Source organism: Taudactylus pleione, unplaced genomic scaffold (assembly GCF_031769625.1).
Source record: "Taudactylus pleione unplaced genomic scaffold, aTauple2 ptg000556l, whole genome shotgun sequence".
NCBI classification, from domain to species: Eukaryota; Metazoa; Chordata; class Amphibia; order Anura; family Myobatrachidae; genus Taudactylus; species Taudactylus pleione.
Window position 1 is genome coordinate 18,662,138 of NW_028284958.1, and position 23,143 is coordinate 18,685,280.

A 23,143-nucleotide genomic window follows, 5' to 3' on the forward strand; every position below is an offset into this window, starting at 1 on the left:
CTCTGGGGCTTGCGGCCACGAGACCCTACCACAAGGGTCTCGTCGCAAGCCTTGATGGTCGCGATGGTCTTGACTATCTTGACCATCATCATGGCCGCTCGCTATAGCTGTGGGTGGCTACCCACAGCTATGTGAGCGGCCAGGAGGCCGCTCCAGAAAAAAACAGTGCCCGCCCTGATTCAGAGCGAGCGCTCGCTTTTTGCAAGCGCTTCTGAATCAGGCCCCAAGTCCCCACATTTTTTAGCCCAAAATAGGGGTTTTGAAAAGCTTTTCACCTGCTCTGAGATGGTGAAAAATTTTCGCCAGTTCTTGTCTATGGAGAATACGCACAGGCGAAAACCGCGGAAATACTGTAGGATTGCACGATACACATTTTTGCAATGGCGAAAAGTTTTCACAAAACCACTGCTTTTCACATCTACTTGGATACGGCCCCGAGAGTTACATGAGAGTTACATAGTGGAAAGTGCAGGTTCTCCCAGCAGCACAGAGTAGCGATGTGAGGCTCCTGGTGCAGAAAGATTATGGTGATTGTGCACCTTTTTGTATGCAAGAAAAAAGGTACATCCAACTTGTTAAAAATACTGTGGGCTCTTTGACACTTGGGGACTTGGGAACTATACGATGACACCTTCCTGTTGCTGGCTGAAAGGATGAGTGTCCACTTTTGTGAAGAGTTAAGAAAGGACACTGATCCTCTTTCCTCATGACTTTAGAATGTTGTAGTCTCTCTCGTCACGTGTTTATGCCATTTACTAACACCACCTTGTGCTCTTCAGCTCTGACAGCCACAGAGAGTGATGGCACGCTTTTGATGGAACAGTATGTTACTTGCAACTCCTGTGCAGCCCTCTTACATGACCAGAAGGAGGAGCCAGAGGAGAAGGAACCTCACTACTTTAATATGGAGGACTGTGTCCTAGCTGCTGTGGACAAAGACTTTTTGGAGTGTCCCAATCACCCTGACGTTTCTGTGTCCCTGCAGGAACTGGTCCCTGAGATTTTTATGACTGACTTCCCCTCCAGGTAAAGCCATGAGGTCCATATAAAATACGAATTATTGCTGCTCCCTCCCTGTGAGATCATCATGTATGTCTTATACTTCTACATGAAATGGCTAAAAAACACCGCAACCAGTATGTTTTATTTATATTACCAAATAAGACACAGTCTTGTGACACAGCTAGCTGCCAGGCTTATCAACCTCTGCAGCCAGAAAATAATGCCCTATCCTTATTTTTCTGTCTTTTCCGTAGCAGAGATTAAACATGACATTAAAATCTACCCATGGTGCATATAATACCGTGCCCCCGGCAGGACCATTGCGGCATTAGCTGGCGAAAATATTTTTATGCACTTAGCTGCTACAAAGTACAAAAAAAATAAAGAATTACTTGTGTCCATCAGCATGTGCCAGGGCCTATAATTACTGCCCCTGTGCTCCCCAATGCCGTGCATGGGAACATCTGTATTTTCATGCAGCCCAGGTATTTTCAGCATGAATAAGCATCCCTGTCATCTTTCCATTCAGGCTGTTCCTTGACATTGATGACTTGGAATACTCAGAAGAGAACACTAATATCCTGGGACAAGGGGGAAGTGGAACTATTATTTACCGTGCGGCTTATAAACTCAAGCCAGTAGCATTGAAGATGTTCCAGATAAAGAAGTATCGGACTTCTGACGAGATCTCCAAAGGTATATAGTTACCACTCCTGCTGTTCCCTGCCACTTACTACATTATTATAGGAATTCATTGGTATCTGGACATTAGTGGGCCTAGGAACAATTTATTTTGACTATTTACTTGAAAAGTAGTCAGTGAGTAACGATCTGTGTTCCTTTCAATTCTAGCTTTCCTAACACCTCATTTCTGTGTGATAAGAGAGGATGAGGGGCCACTTTTGTTGCAGAGAAGTTGATCTTGATAACCCCCTTAGTAACTGGTTTGGTGTGGCTTCTCGTCATTCAGAATGGAGACAACAGTGTGTTGACCCAGACACGCTAATGTGCCGATACAGCAATATAAAGCATCCTAACTGTCTCGACTTTACAACTTTAAACATGATAGTAAACTAAGCTTTACATCACAGTGCCAGCATGTCAGGTTCGACAAACCGCTATCTCCCTTCTTCTTGTCAAGATTGTGAATGTCAAGAAGAAAACGACATTCCCTTAGTAACAATTTGCCAATTTTGCAGGATAAACTGACTCCATTTAACAACAATACTATACTCTGGCGGCATATTTAATTTAGCATCACAGTGATTTTGAAGAATATGCTGCCAGAATTTAACATTACTTAACAGAAAGACTTCGCTATTGGCGCTAACAATAATACAGATGGGTCCACATACATCTAGCCTACTGGCGCATTAAACAGCCCTTCTAGTCGCATCATGCCGTGGCGTGACTCAGTAGCGCCGAGTGTCTTTTTGTCCGTCTTTTTACCTTCAAATGTGTCTTATTCGCATAACGATGCGAATAGATAGCACAAGCAGCTTAAAATGATATGCAGCATGCCAATGTTCTCTGTTCGTCTGCGGGTGTATCTGCATACGAAATGCTACGTTACAGTGCTACAGCCGCTGACACTAACGTAGCATTTTGCATGCAGATACACCCGCAGATACACAGAGAATAAAGGCATGCTGCATATCATTTTAATCAGCAGAAGCCGCTTGTGCTATATATTCACATCGTTGTGCGAATAAGACACATTTGAAGGTAAAAAGACACACAAAAATACGCTCTGCAATACCGAGTCACACTGAGCTCCCGCGTTGTGTGGCGCTAATTGTAGCGCATAGAGGATAGATGTGTAGCGCATGGAGGATAGATGTATGTGGGCACATCTGTATAATGCAAGACTGTATGTATCTAGCAGGTACAAGCATGGGGAAATTGCTCATATCTTGATGAAAACATTTAAGCTTACAGTCCAGCATCAAGGGACCTCAATCTCCGCAAGTCCCTACACCAGCATATATGCCCAACACACCTTTACATTGCAGCTACATGTACTCACCTCCTAGATACAGAGGGACACGTCTATACAGGAGCTGGCTGTGGGCCACACCCATCTAGGCCTTTTATAGCCTTGATTGGAAGTAGCCATGATAGCAGTAGGCACAATTTTGAAACAAAACATAAAAGAAATACAGTATGCCCGCGCTCGGTTTTGCCCTTGTTGTACATGGTACTAGCTGCCATATACAGGATGTATACAAAACAGAAAGACTTTTGCTATTGGCGCTAATAATAATATACTGCAAATTGTTGTGTATCTAGCAAATAAAAGCATGGAGATTTTGTTCATATTTTGATCAAAACATTTAAGCTTACAGCCCGTCATTAGGGACCCAGTTCTCTGCAAGTCCCTACACCAGCATATATGCCCAACACACCATTACATTGCAGCTACATGCACTCACCTCTCAGGTAAGCTTTAATGCTTTGATCAAATTATGAATAAAATCCCCATGCTTATATTTGCTAGATACACATAGATTTTCTGTATATTATTAGCACCGATAGTAAAAGTCTCTCTGTTTTGTATACATATATGGCATTAATAGTGCCACGCAGCTAGTACCATGTACAATATGGGTCAAACTGAGTGTGGGCATATTTCTTTTCTGCTTTATTTAACATTACTTGTCTAGCGTATCCAGCAGCCTACTGCTGCCAGCGAGGGGTTGTTAACTAATGTGTACGAGCAACGGCCATCTGCGCATGTGCTCCAACCCATTGGGACCCAGCAGAGTCTGGAAGGCTTCTCTGAAGATGGAAAGGCTTTGCCTCGGGGACCATACCACCAGCTATAGATGAAGTAAGCAGTACAGTCACAAACCGCAGTAAGCTCAGCAGAAAATAGATAAAATAAAGTATTAGCATGGATATAAGGAGCATAAAATCCCATATGGTAGTGACTGCTTGATTCCAGAAAAACACATAGGTGTGCAAAGCAAGATGTGGAGGAACTAGAGCTTAGTAGGGAATAATAAAAAAACAAGATTTTACTTTGCGGAGCAAGGTTACTGAGCTGAATTAAAGGGGTTGAATGGAGAGGTGCCCAACCATTTGATAAAGGGTTTTATATTTGCACCAGATGTCTTCTATACTTTTAATGAGACACTTTTGTCACCTTTGCTGCAGAACCATTTTACTATGCACAAGTTGCTAAATCAGAACCAAGCTTCAACACACAGTTGCCACATATAATAAACTCTCTACCTCTCTTGATTGACTAGAAAGAAGGCTAAACCGTATTTTATAGTATTTTAGCACAAGTTAAAACTTTGTTTAATGGGTGTCCTAAATAGTAGGATGTTTGTCAATAATCCTCTTCATATATTTCCACCTCTCCACATCCGACAAAGGCAGAATGAAATTGGTGTGCCATGGGCAGACCATCTAGGCGCGCAGGTGCAAAGCCTGAATACTCTATTGTTATGGGGATATAGTTATAAAAACACATGCAGTATTTTAAAAAAAATCTTGACCTATTAATACAGATTAGGAAAAATTGAGTGTATCTGAGTACAAGATCCCTAAAGGCTAAAAGATACAGTAGGTGCCCTTTGTTTTGCCCTGAATAGGGTCCTCTAAGTTTGTTCCTCCCTAAGGGCCTGAAAGAAATTGCAGCCACGCATGCAAATATCGTCCACCTTTGAATCTGGCCCAATGTCCGCTTTTGAAAACTATGGGGGTGATTAGTATCTTGCCTAATATTTATAAACTGGATCTACTTTACACAAAGGGTTGAATCTGTAATAGTAATTGAAAAAGTCTCTGTCAGAGGCTCTCTTGTCTTGTAGACCCCATGCCTCATTTCCCCAAATGCAGTCTCTGAATTGGGCCATGCACAGATTTTTCGCAAGGTGGGGGTTGAATTTTGCCTGAAGCAGTCTCATCTATTGTTTCCCTCTCTGCTCACCTGTCTCCACGCAGATACAATGTTCAAGCACCTGCAGGCTATGGATGCCATGAGAAACTTTTCGGAGTTCCGCCAGGAGGCTAGCATGCTACACTCCCTACAGCACCCTTGCATCGTCTCCCTGATCGGCATCAGCATCCATCCTCTCTGTTTTGCCCTGGAGCTGGCTCCACTGGGCAGCCTCAACACTGTTTTATCAGGGAACAGTCAAGGTAACATTCTAGCTCGCCTTTTGCTCTGAGGTCAGTCCCTATAAATAACACATGCAGTGCAAATAAATACATGTGCACTAGTAGTAAATTTCAAATTGTTCTTATATAATATACAGTTTGGGACAAATTGTGTTTTGTTTTTTTTAACTGCACATCTGCAACAAAAATTCTTACGTATCCATCCAAATGCCCACTGGGATATTTTGCACTTATAATCAGTTGTGAGTCAGAAAGGGGATTTGAGGTGTTGCTTAAGCGTGGCAAAAGTACAGCATAAGCATGTTTGTGCTAAAGGCATACTGTACCAAGCTGACCACAGGAGTGATGCCTATGCACCTGCTTGGAGGCTGATCACTTGCGATGCGAGGCTGTTGGTGCACAATATGAACTAATAGTTATGAAGATCGGCAGCTTCATTTGATTGGCTGAATCAGTGGCTGCTTCTTATTGGCTGAACACTTCTAAATCCATCCCACTGATACTATTACTAAATAAACATGAAAAGAAAAGAGGAAAAGGATTGTCTGTTGGCTTGTGCACTATAGGAATTTATCATAAAAAAAATAACTTTTTTTTTTTACATAATTAATTTCTATATGATATAATATTCATTTAATATTTAATTGGTGAGGCATTCAATAAAAATTATTTTTTATGATAAATTCCTATAGTGCGCCAGCCAACAGACAATCCTTTTTCTCTTTTCTTTACCGTGTTCATGAATATTTATTGCCTCTGGCAGCACCTGCATTAGTATATGCATTGGACATTTGTAAATTATTTTCCGGGGTTGGACGCCACTTAAACTTTGAGTTTGGTGGGTCTTCTACGGACTCTTGTCCCAAATGTACTGCCCCTTCTGCTGATTTCTTGCACCTCCTTTGGTCCTGTCCTCGGGTTGCCCTATTTTGGTCCAGGGTGGTAAATTGTGTGCGGAGTACATCCACATTCCTTTAATGACCTCTCATATCTGTCTATTTGGTCTGGACCTGGAGGAGTCCTTTTCTATCCCCTTACAATTATGCGTAAATAATGTCTTAGCATTACCGCGGGTATGTATTGCCAGAATATGAGTGGCCTCTGATTCCCCTACCTTCTTTCCTGGGTGGTTCTGGTCATAGTAACGGTTTCACATAAAATTTGAATGTACCGGAAACTAAAATGCCCAAAAAGTATGGCAGTATGCCCTTGTCACTTCTTCTAATGACTCTGTTTAAAGGCTCTGGGATTTCTTTTATTTATATACCTCCGCCAGTCAGTACACTTTCTATTCTGGATTTACTGTGATTATTGTTGAATGTCTAATCTATATCTCTGAAATACTTTAGACTATGTTTCTGTATCCATTTATTGGATTTATTGTCAGATTGATATTTGGTTCTTTATTGATATGTTGATGAGATACAATGCTCATACTATTTGTTATTTTATGCTTTGTATTTTTTGTTATTTTCAAAAAGTTAACTCAAAAAATATACTTGATTTAAAAAAAAAAAAAAAAAATGATATTCCGGGGTTCATCATTATCTCTTTGATACCAACTAGTGCAGAAGCAATCTTCCTTTCCCAATTCCTGTATTTGTGTATGACTACTATTACTAAATAGTAATGTTGCTGCTGCTGCAATCTATTCGCATTGTGACAGTGATCTTTGCAAACAGCTGCAGGAAAAAATAATATGCATGGCCCCATTCAAACAGGCAGCAGTGTAGTTAATGCCCCTCAGCCTGTTTGAAGTAGGCTACCCTTAATATATGAAAAGGAGTGCGGCACTAGGCCGTTTGTGCAATCTGACAGAATGGAGTATCGCTGCACGAGGTGTAAATCTGTACATTATCATAGCTTTTTGAAATTTGGAGTTATCCATAAATACTAAATAAATCAAAATAACAAACTTTGAAAAACTGTGACTGTCTCTGCAAATTGTGGGCAGTTGGTAAGCTGCTCTTTTATCTGATGCAGTGACATTTATTAGAATCTGGTTACTTCTGTCATATATAACCAAAAGATTATTTTCCGGGCAGTACCCTAGCCTCTACGCAGTGACCTCTATCTGCTTCCTTGTGAATATAAACTCCATTGTCCATTATCTTACAGGGTCCCCCTCATTCATGCCTCTAGGTCACATGCTCACACAGCGTTTGGCCTATCAGATTGCCTCTGGTCTTTCATACCTGCACAGGAAAAACATTATATTCTGTGACCTCAAGTCTGACAACATCCTGGTCTGGTCACTGGATGTCCATGAAACTGTGAACATAAAACTTTCAGACTATGGCATCTCCCGTCTGTCTTTCCATGAGGGAGCTTTAGGCGTAGAAGGTACCCCCGGATACCAAGCACCTGAAATCCGACCTCGGGTCGTCTACGATGAGAAGGTTAGGAATAGCATTTTCATTATGTGATGTAAAGTAGTCACTATGGTGCTCTGTTCAGTTCTTGTGACATCTTGTAGAGTTTTTGTTTTCATTAAGATTTGTTGTCACTTTCTTGGGAAGAAATAAACTACGTGTTTTATAGCGTTATTGTCGTGGATTAAAAGCATCATCCATCTATTTAATTGTGTGATGTATCATTAACAATATATTTGTAAAACTTTTTATTTGCCTTATAACCCATAGATGTCACTGAGATAAGATATCTGGCCAGACAGCAATGGTAGTTGTTACTTCTGTGGGTATTAAAACGTCTATATTGAGAAAAAACATAGTGATAAAAATAAGGTCCAACTCGTCCCAGTTTGGTGCAGCTGTTTCTATGTTCCAATGTACGGTGTTTCTATATATGTGGATCCTACAGTATGGTTAGTAAATGACTAATCAAACGTATTTTCTACAATTTCAGATTGACATTGGATAGACCACACATAGGGCCGTATTCAATTAGTTTTGCACCCGGGGAAAAGTGTCGCCTGCTTGACTTTTTACCGACATTGCGTGTTTTGGACGCGGAAACTTATTGTGCGCGTCCCCGCTATTCGCCATATTCAATTACGAACCACGTGAAAATGGCAAGCGGCGAATTCAGAACAGGAGGGAAGTGCTGTCAGAATTGGGGAAATCAGCCTGAACCCCCCAAAAAGATGCACTAACATTGGGGATCAATGTAGATGTGTCCGAATAGACCTAATAAAAGTGTTTGGGGTACTTACGTTGTTTCAATAGCTTCTTATTAGCATCTTTGCACAAGTGGTGAAGAATGGCATTAAGCAGTATGTTTTTGGTGAAAATAAGTAGTCCTGTTAAATTTGGGGTACTTGAAAATGGGTGCTAGCATATATTTAAAGTCTCTAAAGTGTAGTTTTAAAAAACGTTTAAAACGCACCTGCTACATGCACCTGCAATCATAAAAACACCTGACCCATCCTTGCAGACCCCCAAGAAGTCTATTTCGCTAGTTTTTATGCTTTTCGCCCCCAAAAACTAAAGTACTTTTTTGGGGTGTTAAGTTTTTTCCCTGGATTTTTTGACACAGTTGTCCTTTGGGGGGTTGTCCCAAGGGCTCTGAGTGGTTTCCCCACGTTTGCACCCCAAAATAAAAATGTTGCACTTCTTTTCATCTGCTATTCAGAGGCGAATCTTTTTCACCTATTACATTGTATTGACTTTCCGCGTAGACGAAAACCATCTGAAATTGAATATGGAAATAAGTTCCTACCATGCGAAAAAACGCTTTTCACGTCTAAGTGAATACGGCCCTTAGATGGTGACGAGATTAGTGATTGTTTTTATGCCTTTACATGCTGTGATTTGTTTGGTCAGTTAGGCCTAGTATGGCCTTATTGGCCAATTTTGAGTTGCTGACACATAAGCAGCTCTGGCCTATTGTGTGTGTCCAAATCTGACACATCAGCCATTGTGGTGCACGGCTGATAGGGGGGATGCTGGGGAGCTATTAGGGTCATCATATGATAACATTACTTAGACCATGGTCACCGCCTGACGAATAACACAATACAGGTTGAGTCTCCCATATCCAAAATGCTTGGGACCAGGTGTATTTTGGATAACTGAATATTCCGTATTTTGGAATAATTGCATACCATAATGAAATATCTTGGGAATAGGACCCAAATATACACACAGAATGCATTTGTGTGTTATATACACCTTATACACACAGCCTGCAGGTAATTTTATACAATATTTTCAATAATGTTGTGGCTCAAACAAAGTTTGTGTACAGAAATGAAATTCATTGATTTTTCATATACACCTTACACACACAGCCTGAAGGTAATTTTACACAATATTTTTAATCATTTGTACCTTAGACAAAGATTGTGTACATTGAACCATCAAAAACCAAAGGTTTCATTATCTCAGTCATGCCAAAAACATTCCGTATTTCGGAATATTTGGATATGCAGTAAATGGCCATATATTATTCAAAACCCTTAAATAATAGGCGCCATTCGCAGAAAAATCCAAGATAGTTCGAGGGCAGCCATCCAATAAACAAATATTGGTTCACAGCATTATTACTTGTGTAAGCCATTCAATAAAAATAGTTAAGAAAGAGTAATTAATGCAGTATGTGTATCAAGATCAAACAGAATTATTATAGCGTATGCAAATAGACAGTATATTGTTTCCCTCAAGTAAAGATATCCATCAGTGATTGTAGTAATCTCACAGTACAAAGAGCAGTATCCATGTAACAATTCAAATATGTATATAAAGCATTTTGAAAGTCTTATCTTACTATACATGTTTACTGATGCATTTCATCACCTTTTTGACCTGATTATATCAAAGGGAGTATAAATTTAATTCATTGACATTTCCATGTCAGCCAATCAGCTGGCTGATTTAATTGATTAAATACTACTATTTACAAAACAATAAACCATTTAACAATTTTTAATGTTTATATCCAGATAAATAGTGTTTTGTTTTATATGGCAATGCTGATTAAATTACTACACACCAGCTGTTCTATAGAAAGACACCAAAACAGTCTTATAATGCCAAACTGCATTTACAAAATAATAAGAGAGATAAAATATACATAGTAACAGCTTATATTTATTATAGTGTTGTTTTTATACCCATAAACTCAGGTGTAAATAACAGAGCAATTGTCTGCAATGTATATTGAAAAAATAAAATATAATCATGTGATGTAGAAATACAGTAAATACACATTTTCGTCTTCATCCACTAGGGGACACTGGAGCATAGACAGTGGTAGAGTAGAGCCTGGCACTTTAAATAATTTAGAAGTGTGACTGGCTCCTCCCCCTCTATGCCCCATCAGCCCCAGTTTAGAAATTGTGCCTGAGAGAGACGGTGCACATGAGGCTGTCTCCAGCCTTTTCATATAAATGTATTTCTTTTAAACATTGAGCACAGACAGACTGCAGACCTGAGTAGCAGTAGCAGTGGGTGTTATAGATGGGCTCAGTGACAAGGTGTCATTGTTAGAACCCCCCATTTATGCCTCGGAAGATGCTCCTGATAAGGCAACCTGACATTACACAGCCATTATTCTCCCTTCTGCACCCTAGATGCTGTCCTAGCAGTCACCCGCCCATTTATGGTACCTGTTCACGCTACACCTTAGAAAGGGCACTCACCAGACTTCATGCAAAAATAGTATTTTTTTGTATTTCAACTCACGATCATAATGTGTCGACGTTTCAGTCCACCAGGACCTTTATCAAGACCCAACAAAAGACAACAGCACAGCTACCACCAAGGGAGCACCCCATGATGATACAATGTCTGGTCCAGTATACAGTTCTATTGGGTAATATATATATATAGATAGATAGTGTAGGTAGAGATAAAATGGCGCCAATAGCAGATAACAATCCCCCCAATATAAAAGCAAAGACTAATATACAAAACACCTATGTGAGTGCGAATATACAATGTTGGTGGCTAGAAACTGCCCTCCCTTTATGTATCGGGGTGTCAGCTTAAACAGTGTTGAAAGCAAGGGATAGATGCTGTTAATCGTATGTAGATGTGTGTACTGTTTATAGCAACTGTCTAGTTTCTAGCAGGTGAGTTCACACAACTTAATGGTAAGCAGACAGTGTTATAACTTAATAGGTAACTGTGCTTATTAAGGTACTAAAGTGCAGGTGAGTAAATAGCAATTAAGTGAATACATACACAATGCCTTGGTGAAAATATAAATGTAAAAAATATATATATTTAATCTACACAATATAAAATTACAACAGTGATGTACATCTAAGACGAGAAAAAGTATAAAAATACACATGGAAAATACTAATGGGTCTAAAAGCATTTAAAACAAGAGATTCAAATACTAAGAGGGGTATAGGTAAAATATAAAGGTCACAGTGGGGAAATTAGAAGCAAGCTGGTAAAACAGGAGTTCATACTGTAGGCTATAGCTCAGGGCTTTATATATATATATATATATAAGTTTTATACATGTGATTTTTACCCTCTATATTATTTATTTTTTCTCTCATGCATTTCTTTCAGGTCATTGCTGAAAAAAACCCCTGTTACCTGTGAAAATACATTATGTATTAACTATTAGAATAAATATACGTGCATACGTACTGTATAACCATATAGGCCTCACGATCCTTCTGACTTTTTGGGTTTTAAGCAGGAGGTGTCAGAAAAGTATATATAGCATTGGTGTTAACAAATATTTTCGCCTAAATACAGATAATATTTGGGAAATTGTCCCCATTATGTTATGATATTAGATTTATTTGCTTTATTGTTCTTTTAAGGAGGATATTTAAAGGCCTTTCTGTGTGTCTCTTTGAACACCAGAAAAACCACTATATTTATTTTTTAATTTCTTTTTAATGTATACCTAATAAAATTATTTAAAACAGAATTACGAATAAGAGTGCCCCCAAAATAGTTTTTTTCCCTTTTGTCTTGCTCTCTTGTTAAAACCTAACTGTATACCCTCTATATTCATGCAAATAGTGTGAATTTGACTGAATTGATTTTAGATTTTCATGTCCAAAAAATAGGAATTTGGTACTTACCGATAAATCCTTTTTCTCCGATTCCACAGGGGACACTGGGGAGCATAGACAATGGGGTATAGACGGTGGTAGGGTGGAGCCTGGCACTTTAAATAATTTAAAAGTGTGACTGGCTCCTCCCCTTCTATGCCCCATCGGCCCCAGTTAAGAAACTGAGCCAGAGAGGAGACGGAGGAAAACGAGGAGAAGTCGTCCACAGAACGGAAAAAGACTGACTGAAAGAGAACAGAGTTACCCACTGCAGGGAACACATGCAGTCACACAAATATATAATGCAGAGGAACCGCAGACTAACTAGAAAATAATGAACCAAACAAGAAGGCAGGTAAACAGCGCTGGGTGGGCATCCAGTGTCCCCTGTGGAATCGGAGAAAGGGATTTATCGGTAAGTACCAAAATCCTATTTTCTCCTTCATCCACTAGGGGACACTGAAGCATAGACAATGGGGACGTCCCAAAGCTAGCCTCCCGGGTGGGAAGCGCTGAGAAACTTGCCGACCTAACGACTAACCGAAACAGGGACCGCCACACCCTGACGGTAGGACAAATTTTTAAAAGCAAGAGCTGTGGAGCAAGCACCATAAAGTTCATGAGGCAAGAGGGATCACTGCCCTCTTGCCTCATGAACTTTATGCTGACACTTTACTCAGATAAGAACAGTTATTTTTATTGCCAACTATCCACTAGGGGACACTGGAGTATAGACCATGGGGTCGTCCCAAAGCTAACCTCCCATGTGGGAAGCGCTGAGAAACTTGCTGACCTAACGGCCAACCGAAACAGGGACCGCCATAAAGTTCATGAAGCAAGAGGGATCACTGCCCTCTTGCCTCATGAACTTTACGCTGTTACTTTACTCAGATAAGAACAGTTTTTTTTTTTTTTTATTGCCAACTATATCAGGATTCTTATTTATTTAAGATTTTTTTTTTTTAACATATATGTTATGAAATTTAACCCTACAGTATATCTGTGTTTTGAAATAGTCACTGGTGTTTTTACAAAGACATTCTTTGAAGAGAGTACTTACATTTTTTACATGCAAAGTCCAAAGCAATAAAAGTGAAAATCGATTATATCCCTGCAGCTATGTGCAGTCCCTCCAGAGTTTTTGGTGAATCCATTAGTGGATGGACTTCTGTGGTGACGCCTATAGCTCTCTTGTGATGAAATGAGGTCCAGTTTGTAAACGATAGTCACAGCAAAATCAAGTAAATTTCGGCTGAAGAGGACCACACCCTAACTAGTTTCTCTGTGTTACACAGCTTCATCAGAGGCATAATAATAAATATAATAACCATTTGGTATCTCTTCACTGTTATTGCTCTGGAGTAACTTCACATGTCTCTCTTCAAAGAATTTTTTTGTAAAAACACCACTGTCTACACCAGTGCCTGTGTCAACACACAGATATACATCTCATTCAGGACTTGTATACAAAATGTTTTATACATGTGATTTTTACCCTCTATGTTCATACAACTAATGTTTTAGCGAGAGAATTATACTTAATTGTTTTTAGATTTTCATGTCTAATGGAAGAGAAACTGAACCGACCTGAAATGTTAATTCCATAATCAAAAAAGCATTCACTTTGCTTTTATGCAAACTTTCTGCTCTCTTAAGGGCAGTGCGCACTTTTTTGATTTTGGAATTAACATTTCAAGTCAGCTCAGTTTCTTTTTCAGTATTTAAAAAAAAAGAGAAATATAAAAAAAAAAATGTAATTTAATTTTAAGCTTTGCTTAATTATTAAATTTTTTTTGTTCCTACCTTGTTATGCATTTTACCTTGTATAGCGCCATTACTTGCTATATCGGAAGATTTTAGTATAAATCCCTCTGTCCATGCCTTGAATCATTTGGGGGCTTTCCCCCTATTAGTTAGAGCTACAGACAGCTCTGAGTAGGGATATTAGTGTCAATGACCGATTATTATTGGCAGAGCACTAAAAACAGTTTAGCCTGGTGGAATCTCACCACATAACAAGGAATTGCCAGACACCATTTGATGTAGGCGTGTTGTATACATTTATTGCAATGACAAATATATTGCATATAACTTAACTTAATTTAAATAATAAAGGTAAGAATTGGTGCAGCGCATGGCCTATTGCAATAATTATGGAGGTGAAATAATTCTATTTCTTAATTTGTTCATGGTGGTGTGTACCAATGACTTATATATACAAAATGATTTGTGTGAAGAAATGTCATGACCAATGGATATTATTAATAATAATGGTATTTACTGCAAATAGGTAAAGAGTAAAAATTGATTGAATACAAATGAAGGTAAAGGATAAAAAAATGTATCAATAATGTTCCATTCAATGCTCAAAACAGATCTGTACGCTGTTAATAGTTTCCCAACAGGTTATTCAGATGTATGTTCCCGATAATGCAGACCAAGGTGTAGGTATATTCAAAATAATTCTGATTGTCCAGAAATGTGACGGAGTGCGGCGTCCCGCTACTCTGACTATGTTGAGGAATATGTATTAAAGTTCATGCACATACCGGTGTAGGTCTTCTTTCTTCTGTGTGGTACTGCAGGCAGAGTGTGGAAGGTAGTGGGTATGCGGTGCTCCGGATCGGATCTCACTACCTGCAGGTCGGGACTCTGATGGCACACCCGTAGGGTCCGCCCTCGGAGTGACAGCTCTGGAGGCGATGGACCCGTGATCTTAGGGGTGACGACCTCGGTTTGAGCCTGTTTTCGGGTGCTCCTTCCCTTACAGAGACTCGATGCCACTTGTACTTTCCACGGACTCCGGTCTTCTTTCTTCTGGCGCCGCTGTTTTGTATTTGCCGTGCTTCCAGGTTTGCAGTGTCACGTGATTCGTGGTATGCTGCTGATCGGGAGCATGGTCGGAAAAACACCTTTGGGTTTAAGGGTTCTTGTCGTGGGTGGGAAATGAGTGATGCCCCAACGCGTTTCAGCCTTCTGTGGCCTTCTTCCAGGAGGTGTTTGTAGTAGGTAGCTTGCCTCTTACCTTACTTAAGGTGAAAGGGGGTTGTCTTTGTCTATGTAAATTGATGGAAGCAGGATGTGATAGGTGGATGCTAGCTTCTTTAGGGTTGGTTGTTGTGGCTGTCATTCATGGATTGGACAGATCTTATTCGCTAAATGAATAATGGCAACATCTTTGTGTTTTATTCCATACTGTTTGTAGCAAAATGAGCCCAGTTATGGAAACTAATTCTAAAGTACAGTTTAACAGAGATATGTAATGTTCTGTGTAGTTATTCGCTCATGTATCTATTAGTATTTGCAGTGGATGTCAGGAAACTCCTTTATATTGTGAGAACCTTGCTTATTGTGTTTTAAAATTGTTGTCTTGGGGTGTGCTAATGTGGGTACATAATGGTTTATTATATAGTATTATAGGTTTGGTTTAACATGTCTGGCTAAAATTATGTCCCTAACATCATTACTGCACATTGTTGCTTAGTTAGTGTTGTGGTTGAAGTAGAGGACATATGGTGCTACATTGTTTACCTAAAATAGATTTGACCTCATTGTCTTTGTTTAGACCTCGGGGTGCGAATGTTTTTAATTCATACATCCATCTTCACTCATTTTTGTTTATATGATTAGTGAATTACCTCCTCTACAGTTGTGTTTTATTTCCTGGATACCTATAAATTCCAGTGATTTTGGGTCGCTATCATGGGTCCTCAAGACTCTTCTTGATTATGCGTATGTGTTCATGGATACGTATTTTGAGAGGTCTAATAGTTCTTCCTACATATTATTTTTGGCAGTTGCACTCTAGGAGGTATATTACCCTTTTGCTGTTGCATGTGATTATGGTTTTAATTTCGTATTGGGTATTTGTGTGGTTTGTTTTGAAATTGGTAGTTGGTTTGGTACTTTGATTTTTTTGTTGTTGGTAAATCCTATACATGTTCCACAATAATAAAAGCCGTTGGTTGGTGTGGTGTTCATGATGGTTGTCTGTTTCATCTGTTTGGCAGGGATGTGGTTATGTATCAGTTTCTTTCTGAGGTCTGCGGCCTTCCAAAAACCACCTTTGGTATCTCTGATAGGTGGTCCACCAGTATTTCATCCTCTAATAAAATGGGCCAGTGTTTCTTTAGGCTGTTCTGTATGGCTCTTGACTGTTTTGAATAGTCAGTGATAAAGAGGGTTGTGGTGTTTGTGATCATTTCTTCTTTATTTTTGTATTGTAGGAGATCGTTTCTATCTGTAGTTTCAACTTTTTCCAGAGCTTGTTTTATTGTCATGATATCATACTGCTTGTCTAAAAGTTTTTCTAGCAGTTCCTTTCCCTGTGATTCAAAGTCCTCTTTTTTTGAGCAGTTTCTCTTTAGTCTAATAAATTTACTTTTTGGTATTGAACTAAGCCAGTTAGGGTGATGCCAACTACTTGATAAGTTGAAACTGTTCACATCTATTTGTTTGAAATGTTTTAGTTTGTATTTTGTTGTCTTCTATATAGATGTCAAGGTCTAAGAATTCAACACGTGTCTCACTGTAATTCGCACCCCGAGGTCTAAACAAAGACAATGAGGTCAAATCTATTTTAGGCAAACAATGAAGCACCATATGTCCTCTACTTCATCCACAACACTATCTAAGCAACAATGTGCAGTAATGATGTTAGGGACACAATTTTAGCCAGACATGTTAAAACAAACCTACAATACTATATAATAAACAGTTATGTACCCACATTAGCACACCCCAAGACAACAATTTTAAAACACAATAAGCAAGGTTCTCACAATATAAAGAAGTTTCCTGACATCCAATGCAAATACTAATAGATACATGAGTGAATAACTAATAACTACACAGACCATTACATATCTCTGTTAAACTGTACTTTAGAATTAGTTTAGCGAATAAGATCTGTACAATCCATGAATGACAGCCACAACAACCAACCCTAAAGAAGCTAGCATCCACCTATCACATCCTGCTTCCATCAATTTATATAGACAAATACCACCCCCTTTCACCTTAAGTAAGGGGGTGGCATAATGTGTTTTAGGGGCATTAAGGTGTAGCATAAATTGTTAAAAGGGCATTATGGTGTGACATAATGTGATATAAGGGGCATTACTTAGTGTGACATCATGTGTAAGGGACATTACTGTATCATGAAACCACACACCTGAAACGTCGTCTTTGGGTGTGTTTTGTTTTTCGGGCGGGGAAGGATGCCTGAAACGTTTTTGGCAGGGGGGAGAAAATTTATAGTTATGCCAATGATATGTGTTCCAGTTATTTCTTTAACGTTAGTTGGAATTTTTCAATTTCAAACCCAGCTCCCCCCCCTCCCCCCCAAAGAAAAAAAGCACAATTTGTTTGCATTACATTTTCCATCTATGATTGACTCTTAGATTTGCCCTCCATTAGACACTTTAAAATTAATTCCCTGTTTATGGAAGCAAAGACTGAATATCATTGTAATAGTCACATACAACCCTTTCAATTAGTCGCTTTTCTGACATGTACAAAGTAAGGGAATGTCTGTGTCCGTTATTTACTTTTGTTAATCTTTAATGCATAATGGCATTTTAGAATAGCTCATCTCATGCAGTTTGTCCGTTGCACAATAGGCGCTTTATGCTCACTAATTAGCTGTCAGTTCCTTGCATCTGTATGGGATACATTCACTGTAGAAGAGGGTGAACTTGAGCAAGTTTAAGGATCTTTGCAGTTTTGTTGGTAAAACTTTGCTCAATTTAACTGGAGCTTTACAGAATATAGTGAACATAGTCTGATGTGTCCGCAAGTAATGATTAACAGTTTAGCACTAGTTTAATCAGCTGTAATTGATTTAGTTTTCATTTGGTTTTAAACTGCTGCACCTCAATGGGCTGGACCACTCATGTAACGTTGCGTAAATACTTTGCACTGTTAGAAGCTACTGTAAGTCCACAAGCTAAAAATATCATCTCAATGTACAGAGAGACACAAATATCTAATTTTTTCATGGTGATTTGATGTTTTATTTTCTTGTCCATATACGATGTATCCTCATTACTTAACCAAATCCGTTGTTCTTATTTTAAGGTGGACATGTTCTCTTATGGGATGGTTCTGTATGAACTGCTATCTGGTCAGCGGCCATCTTTAGGTCAACACCAGCTTCAAATCTCCAAAAAGCTGTCTAAAGGAATCCGCCCTGTCCTGGGTCGCCCAGAAGAGGTTCAGTTCTCCCGGTTACAGGAACTGATGATGGAGTGTTGGGACACTAAACCAGAGAAGGTTAGTTCTGGGTCCTCTCTTACCCTTTAAACACAATCATTTAGTGTCATTGATGTTATGCCAGGCTAGCACACCACTACTAATTCTAGTACAAACAAAATAGAAATGCCCATTTATGTGGCTAATTAAAATCCCTTAAACCTAAACGTATAAGGATAAAGCATACATACAAACGTGTGTGATGACATATTTCATATGAACCAGACTGCAAAAAAAACTCATCATGTGCAGAACAGAGTTACTGTCAATGTTGTGGAACATTAACATTTATATTTAAGATTGTTAAAAAGTGTTTTCATATACTGGTATAAGATTGTGATTTATTTGAGCTAAATGTCTTCAAGGCATGTTATTGTGTGTCTGTTTACAAGATGGTAAATCTTATTTACCTAATTCTAATATAATGAGCCTAGAAAGGATTTTGCTGTGTAATGTCATCATAGCGCAGCTGCTAGTATTCTAATATTGACTGTTTTGTTGTTGTTGTCACCATCTGGTGGAGATTAGTCCCACACACAGAATTTTAAACAATTATATACATACGTGGCCCAGTGACTAATGATAAAGACATAAAAGTGAAGTTAAAAAAAAAAATGAGACGGATACTAAAACACAAAGTAGAACGATATTAGTTAAATGACATTATTTAGTAATGCATGTGACCATGGAATTATATTGATATAATAAATACAACTCTAAAAGTGCATATCCACTACCTGATTCGCTCCATGAGCGATATTGTGTAGTGTGTCCCCGGCAGTGGTGTGCTCAGTGTCCGTAGCTGAAGGACACACACTGAACGATATCATTCAATATATTGTTAAGTGCCGGCACCCTCTCTCATCCCCATAATTGCAGAACATGGCAATATCGTCAGGTTGCCCTGAAAGTACGGACGATGAGCGCCATTGTCAACGACCAGCAGCAGCGTGCATCGCTGGTGTTTACTGCATATCCACTGGACGATATAATGAACGATTGAATGATAACGATATCGTTATCGTTCAATAGTTAATTTTATCGTCTTGTGGATAAGCTATGCAGTCAATATCTGTACAATCACTGTAAACACATAGTTTTATATGACGTTTAGAGCATTGGGGTTGATTCAGACCCGGACGCTAAGCTGCGCTCTCTCGCAGCCAAAAGGGGCCAGGTATGCAAATTCCGTGATCGCACTCTCTGGTGTAAGGATGCACTCTGTCTTAGAGAGCGATGGCAGAGTGAACGCACGCCAGTCTAAAGACGCCCACTTTTCTTTCTTAACACACGTCCTCTCCAGGAAGTGTGTGATTAATCAGAACCATCGAGAGCCATCGGAGCAGCACGCAGCACTTGAGGTAGACCCTACCCCGCCACAAGCACTGTGATCACTGCAGGCTGACATACAACCAAGTGACGTGTACAATGACGCCTCCATGCTAATTATGCACACCCATAAAACTCTGTTTTGACGCCCAGACACGCCTGCGTTTGCAGCACCTCTCCCCCGTTCACAAGCACCTTCCCCTGTTACCACCCACAAACTGCACATTCTGTCACTCAAAGTAGCGTCCAGTCTGTGTACTACGAGCGCACAATTCCCGATCGCAGTGACTAGTTCGCGCATGCGTATTTTGCTGCATACGTATGCGCAGACAGGCGACAATCATCCATAGCGTGCGTCCACGGCTTAGCGAATGGGTCTGAATGAGCTCCATTGTTCACTCCTGTCCCTGTTTACATTTTTACTTGGTAACATCCTTTATATTCTTCGGTTACATGCATTTGTTTTAACATTCTAGTTTTACTTTTATCAGTTAACTTTGTTGTATTGTTGAGTCAGGCTAGGAAATGTTGAACTTTGGTTTACACTTGCTGTATTGTGCTCACCAATTTCTTACAATGTCACATATTAACTTCCAGCTCTTTAGATCCCTTTGAAATACAAATTAAAGTTGATTGTAGGTTCATTTTATTTTTTTTTTCTGTCGAATTTTGATTAATGATTTTTAGGCATTGTCACTGTTTTATTTATTTGTTCTCCAAGCATGCCAATAGTTTTATTGTTAGCGTGGTTTACAGACCTCTTTACAGTACTTCACTCTTTTATCCCAATGTTTTGTAGCGTCCTCTAGCTGCATCAGTGGTCCGGCGTATGAATGATCCCAGTTTCTCAGTTTTCAAGTACCATATCCTGTGTGGGATGCAGGAGACGTTCTCCGTATCCAGAGAGCAGGACAATACAGTCGTGTTCTGGGTGGGAACGGGACAAGCAAGGTACCAGCCATCCAGAAAGTCTTTTCATATTGATATAAGAAACTGTTAATAAATACCTGCTCCAGTATTTACACACTTGTATGTCCGTTTCCTCCATGTTATTTGTATGTTCATAGAACAGCTCCATTTCATGTGAAAGCCTGGGAGTCATTTCAGGAAACACAAATCTGAAACACAAAAACTTCTGCTTACCTTATAAAACCTATGAAGTGGAATTTGTATAGGCTTCTATTAAAGAAAAGAATCCACAATGTTCTTGTGAGTTTTCAAACAGTAAAAATGTCCCTATAACATTAGGGCCACTCTCTGTGACTGATCTCACTCCTGTGATGAGCCTCTTTTGGCAGTTTTCTCACATTCCGACATCAATACCAGTAAATCCGTCTATACATTACACACATAAATGAAATCTTGTCATTTTGGAAGCCTTTGAAATTTCATAAAATCTGGCCAAAATTAAAAAAAATATATATTTTTTCTTATTGTTTTTTTTTCTAGAAACACCACTAAAAAATATTTTGTGGTTGTTGCAACAGCATTGATCCAACTTTCCGAAACAGGAAAAAGCTAGATTCTACACATAGGTTTCTAGTTTTTATAATATAGTAGCCCCACATGACATACAAGTGAAAAGCAGACAACCTTTTGCATCCGTTTATTAAAGTCAGGATGGGCGATATGTGGAAATTAGAATCACAAATTATGGGGTTGAGAGCTGGGGCTAGAGGGGAGTAAGGACAGGCAGTGCTGGGGGTAGGGAGGGGTAAGTGCATACAGCAGTTGAGACAGTGCTGGGGGGCAAAGAGGGGGTTAGGGGCAGGCACTACTGGGAGTAGGGGAGGGGGCAAAGGTAGATAGTGGCTAGGGCAGTACTGGGGACCAAGGAGGGTGTTAGGGGCAGTGTTTGGGCTAGGGAGGGGGCCAGGATAGCAGCACTTGGGGTAAGGACTGGGCAAGTGTAGATCGCAACTGGGGCAGTACTGAGGGCAAGAAAGAGTTTTTAGGGGCAGCCAGTACTGGGGTAAGGAGGGGGTATGGGTAGATAGCAGTTAGGGCAGTACTGAAAGGCAAGGAGGGGGTTAGGGGCAGGCAATACTGGGGGCATTGCTAGGGGTAGGGTGGGGTCAGGATAGCAGCTAGTGCAGTATTGGGGATAGGGAAGGGGGTAAGAGTAGATAGCACTTGGGGCAGTGGTTACCTCCTTTGCTTCTGCTAGGAGCCCTTGGCCGTGTCACTGTTGTCCTTTTGCCCCATGCAGTGTCCACCTCCTGCGTGCAGAGAGCTCAGTTGGCTGAAGGAACGCAGGCCCCCTTCTACCCGCTCTGGATATCTATTTGCTTTCTGTAGAATAATGTGGTATTTCCTAGTTCTACAAAGTTTTCCTAACTCTGCCCTCGAGGCACCACAACAGTCTAGGTTTTAAGCCACCATCGGAACACCATCAAATTATTACCATTTGATGGCGGCAAACATCGGTATGCTGCCATCGAATGGTTAAATCACTAACATCGCAAAAAACATTGATGGACGGCAAACATTGTGGGTCCCAGGGACCCCTCACTTACAAAAATTGGGGTCCTAATTCACTGTTTCTGGGTTCCATCACACATTATGGGGTTGAGAACTGGGGCTAGAGGGAAGTAAGGGCAGGTAGTGCTGGGGGTGGGGAGGGGTAAGTGCAGACAGCAGTTGCGACAGTGCTGGGGGGCAAGGAGGGGGTTAGGGGCAGGCAGAACTGGGGATAAGGAGGGGGCAAGGGGAGATAGCAGCTGGTACAGTACTGGGGGCAGGGAGGTAGTTAGGGGCAGGCACTACTAGGTGTAGGAGAGGGGGCAAGGGTAGACAGCAGCTTGGGCAGCACTGGGGGGTAGGGGAGGTTTTGGGGGCAGTGCTGGGGGTAAGGAGGGGGCCAGGTTAGCAGCACTGGGGGTAGATAGCAACTGGGGCAATAAAGAGGTTAGGGGCAGGTAGTACTGGGGTAGGGAGGGGGTATGGGTAGATAGCTAGGGCAGTACTTTGGGGCAAGGAGGGGGTTAGGGGCATGCAATACGGGGACATTTTTGGGGGTAGGTTGGGGGTCAGGATAGCAGCTAAGGCAGTACTGGTGGCTAGGAAAGGGGGTAAGGGTAGATAGCACTTGGGGCAGTGGTTATCTCCTTTGCTTCTGCTAGGAGCCCTTGGCCGGGTCACTGTTGTCTCCCTGCAGCTCATTTCTGCCTCATGCAGTGTCCACCACCCCCCTCCATGCGTGCAGAGAACTCAGCTGGCTGTAGGAGCGCAGGCTGCTAGAGGGTGGAATTGATGCATTGTGGAGTGCTGGAGAGCTCGCTGGCAGGAAAGAGGAGGTGTCAGGACACATGTGGTGATTGGCTGGGGCTCCGTGCTGCTCAGCGATTGGCTGGAGAGACGCCACCTCGCATCGATTTGCTGCTGCGGAACACACAGTGCGTTCTACAGGACCCGATCAGTTTTAAAAAACCCAGCTTCCTGTAGCGCGTA

The 23,143-nt window shown here is 40.5% G+C and overlaps 1 protein-coding gene across 1 annotated transcript in view; it reads left to right on the plus strand.

The window, feature by feature from the left end:
• Positions 1 to 23,143, plus strand: part of LRRK1 (leucine rich repeat kinase 1) — a 141,196-nt gene that overhangs the window by 104,811 nt on the left and 13,242 nt on the right. The window contains exons 24-29 of the mRNA XM_088452716.1: positions 780 to 1,026; positions 1,532 to 1,698; positions 4,954 to 5,151; positions 7,249 to 7,529; positions 18,191 to 18,385; positions 20,493 to 20,644. Coding sequence (XP_088308842.1) covers positions 780 to 1,026; positions 1,532 to 1,698; positions 4,954 to 5,151; positions 7,249 to 7,529; positions 18,191 to 18,385; positions 20,493 to 20,644 — 1,240 coding nt within the window. The remainder of the gene's footprint in view (positions 1 to 779; positions 1,027 to 1,531; positions 1,699 to 4,953; positions 5,152 to 7,248; positions 7,530 to 18,190; positions 18,386 to 20,492; positions 20,645 to 23,143) is intronic.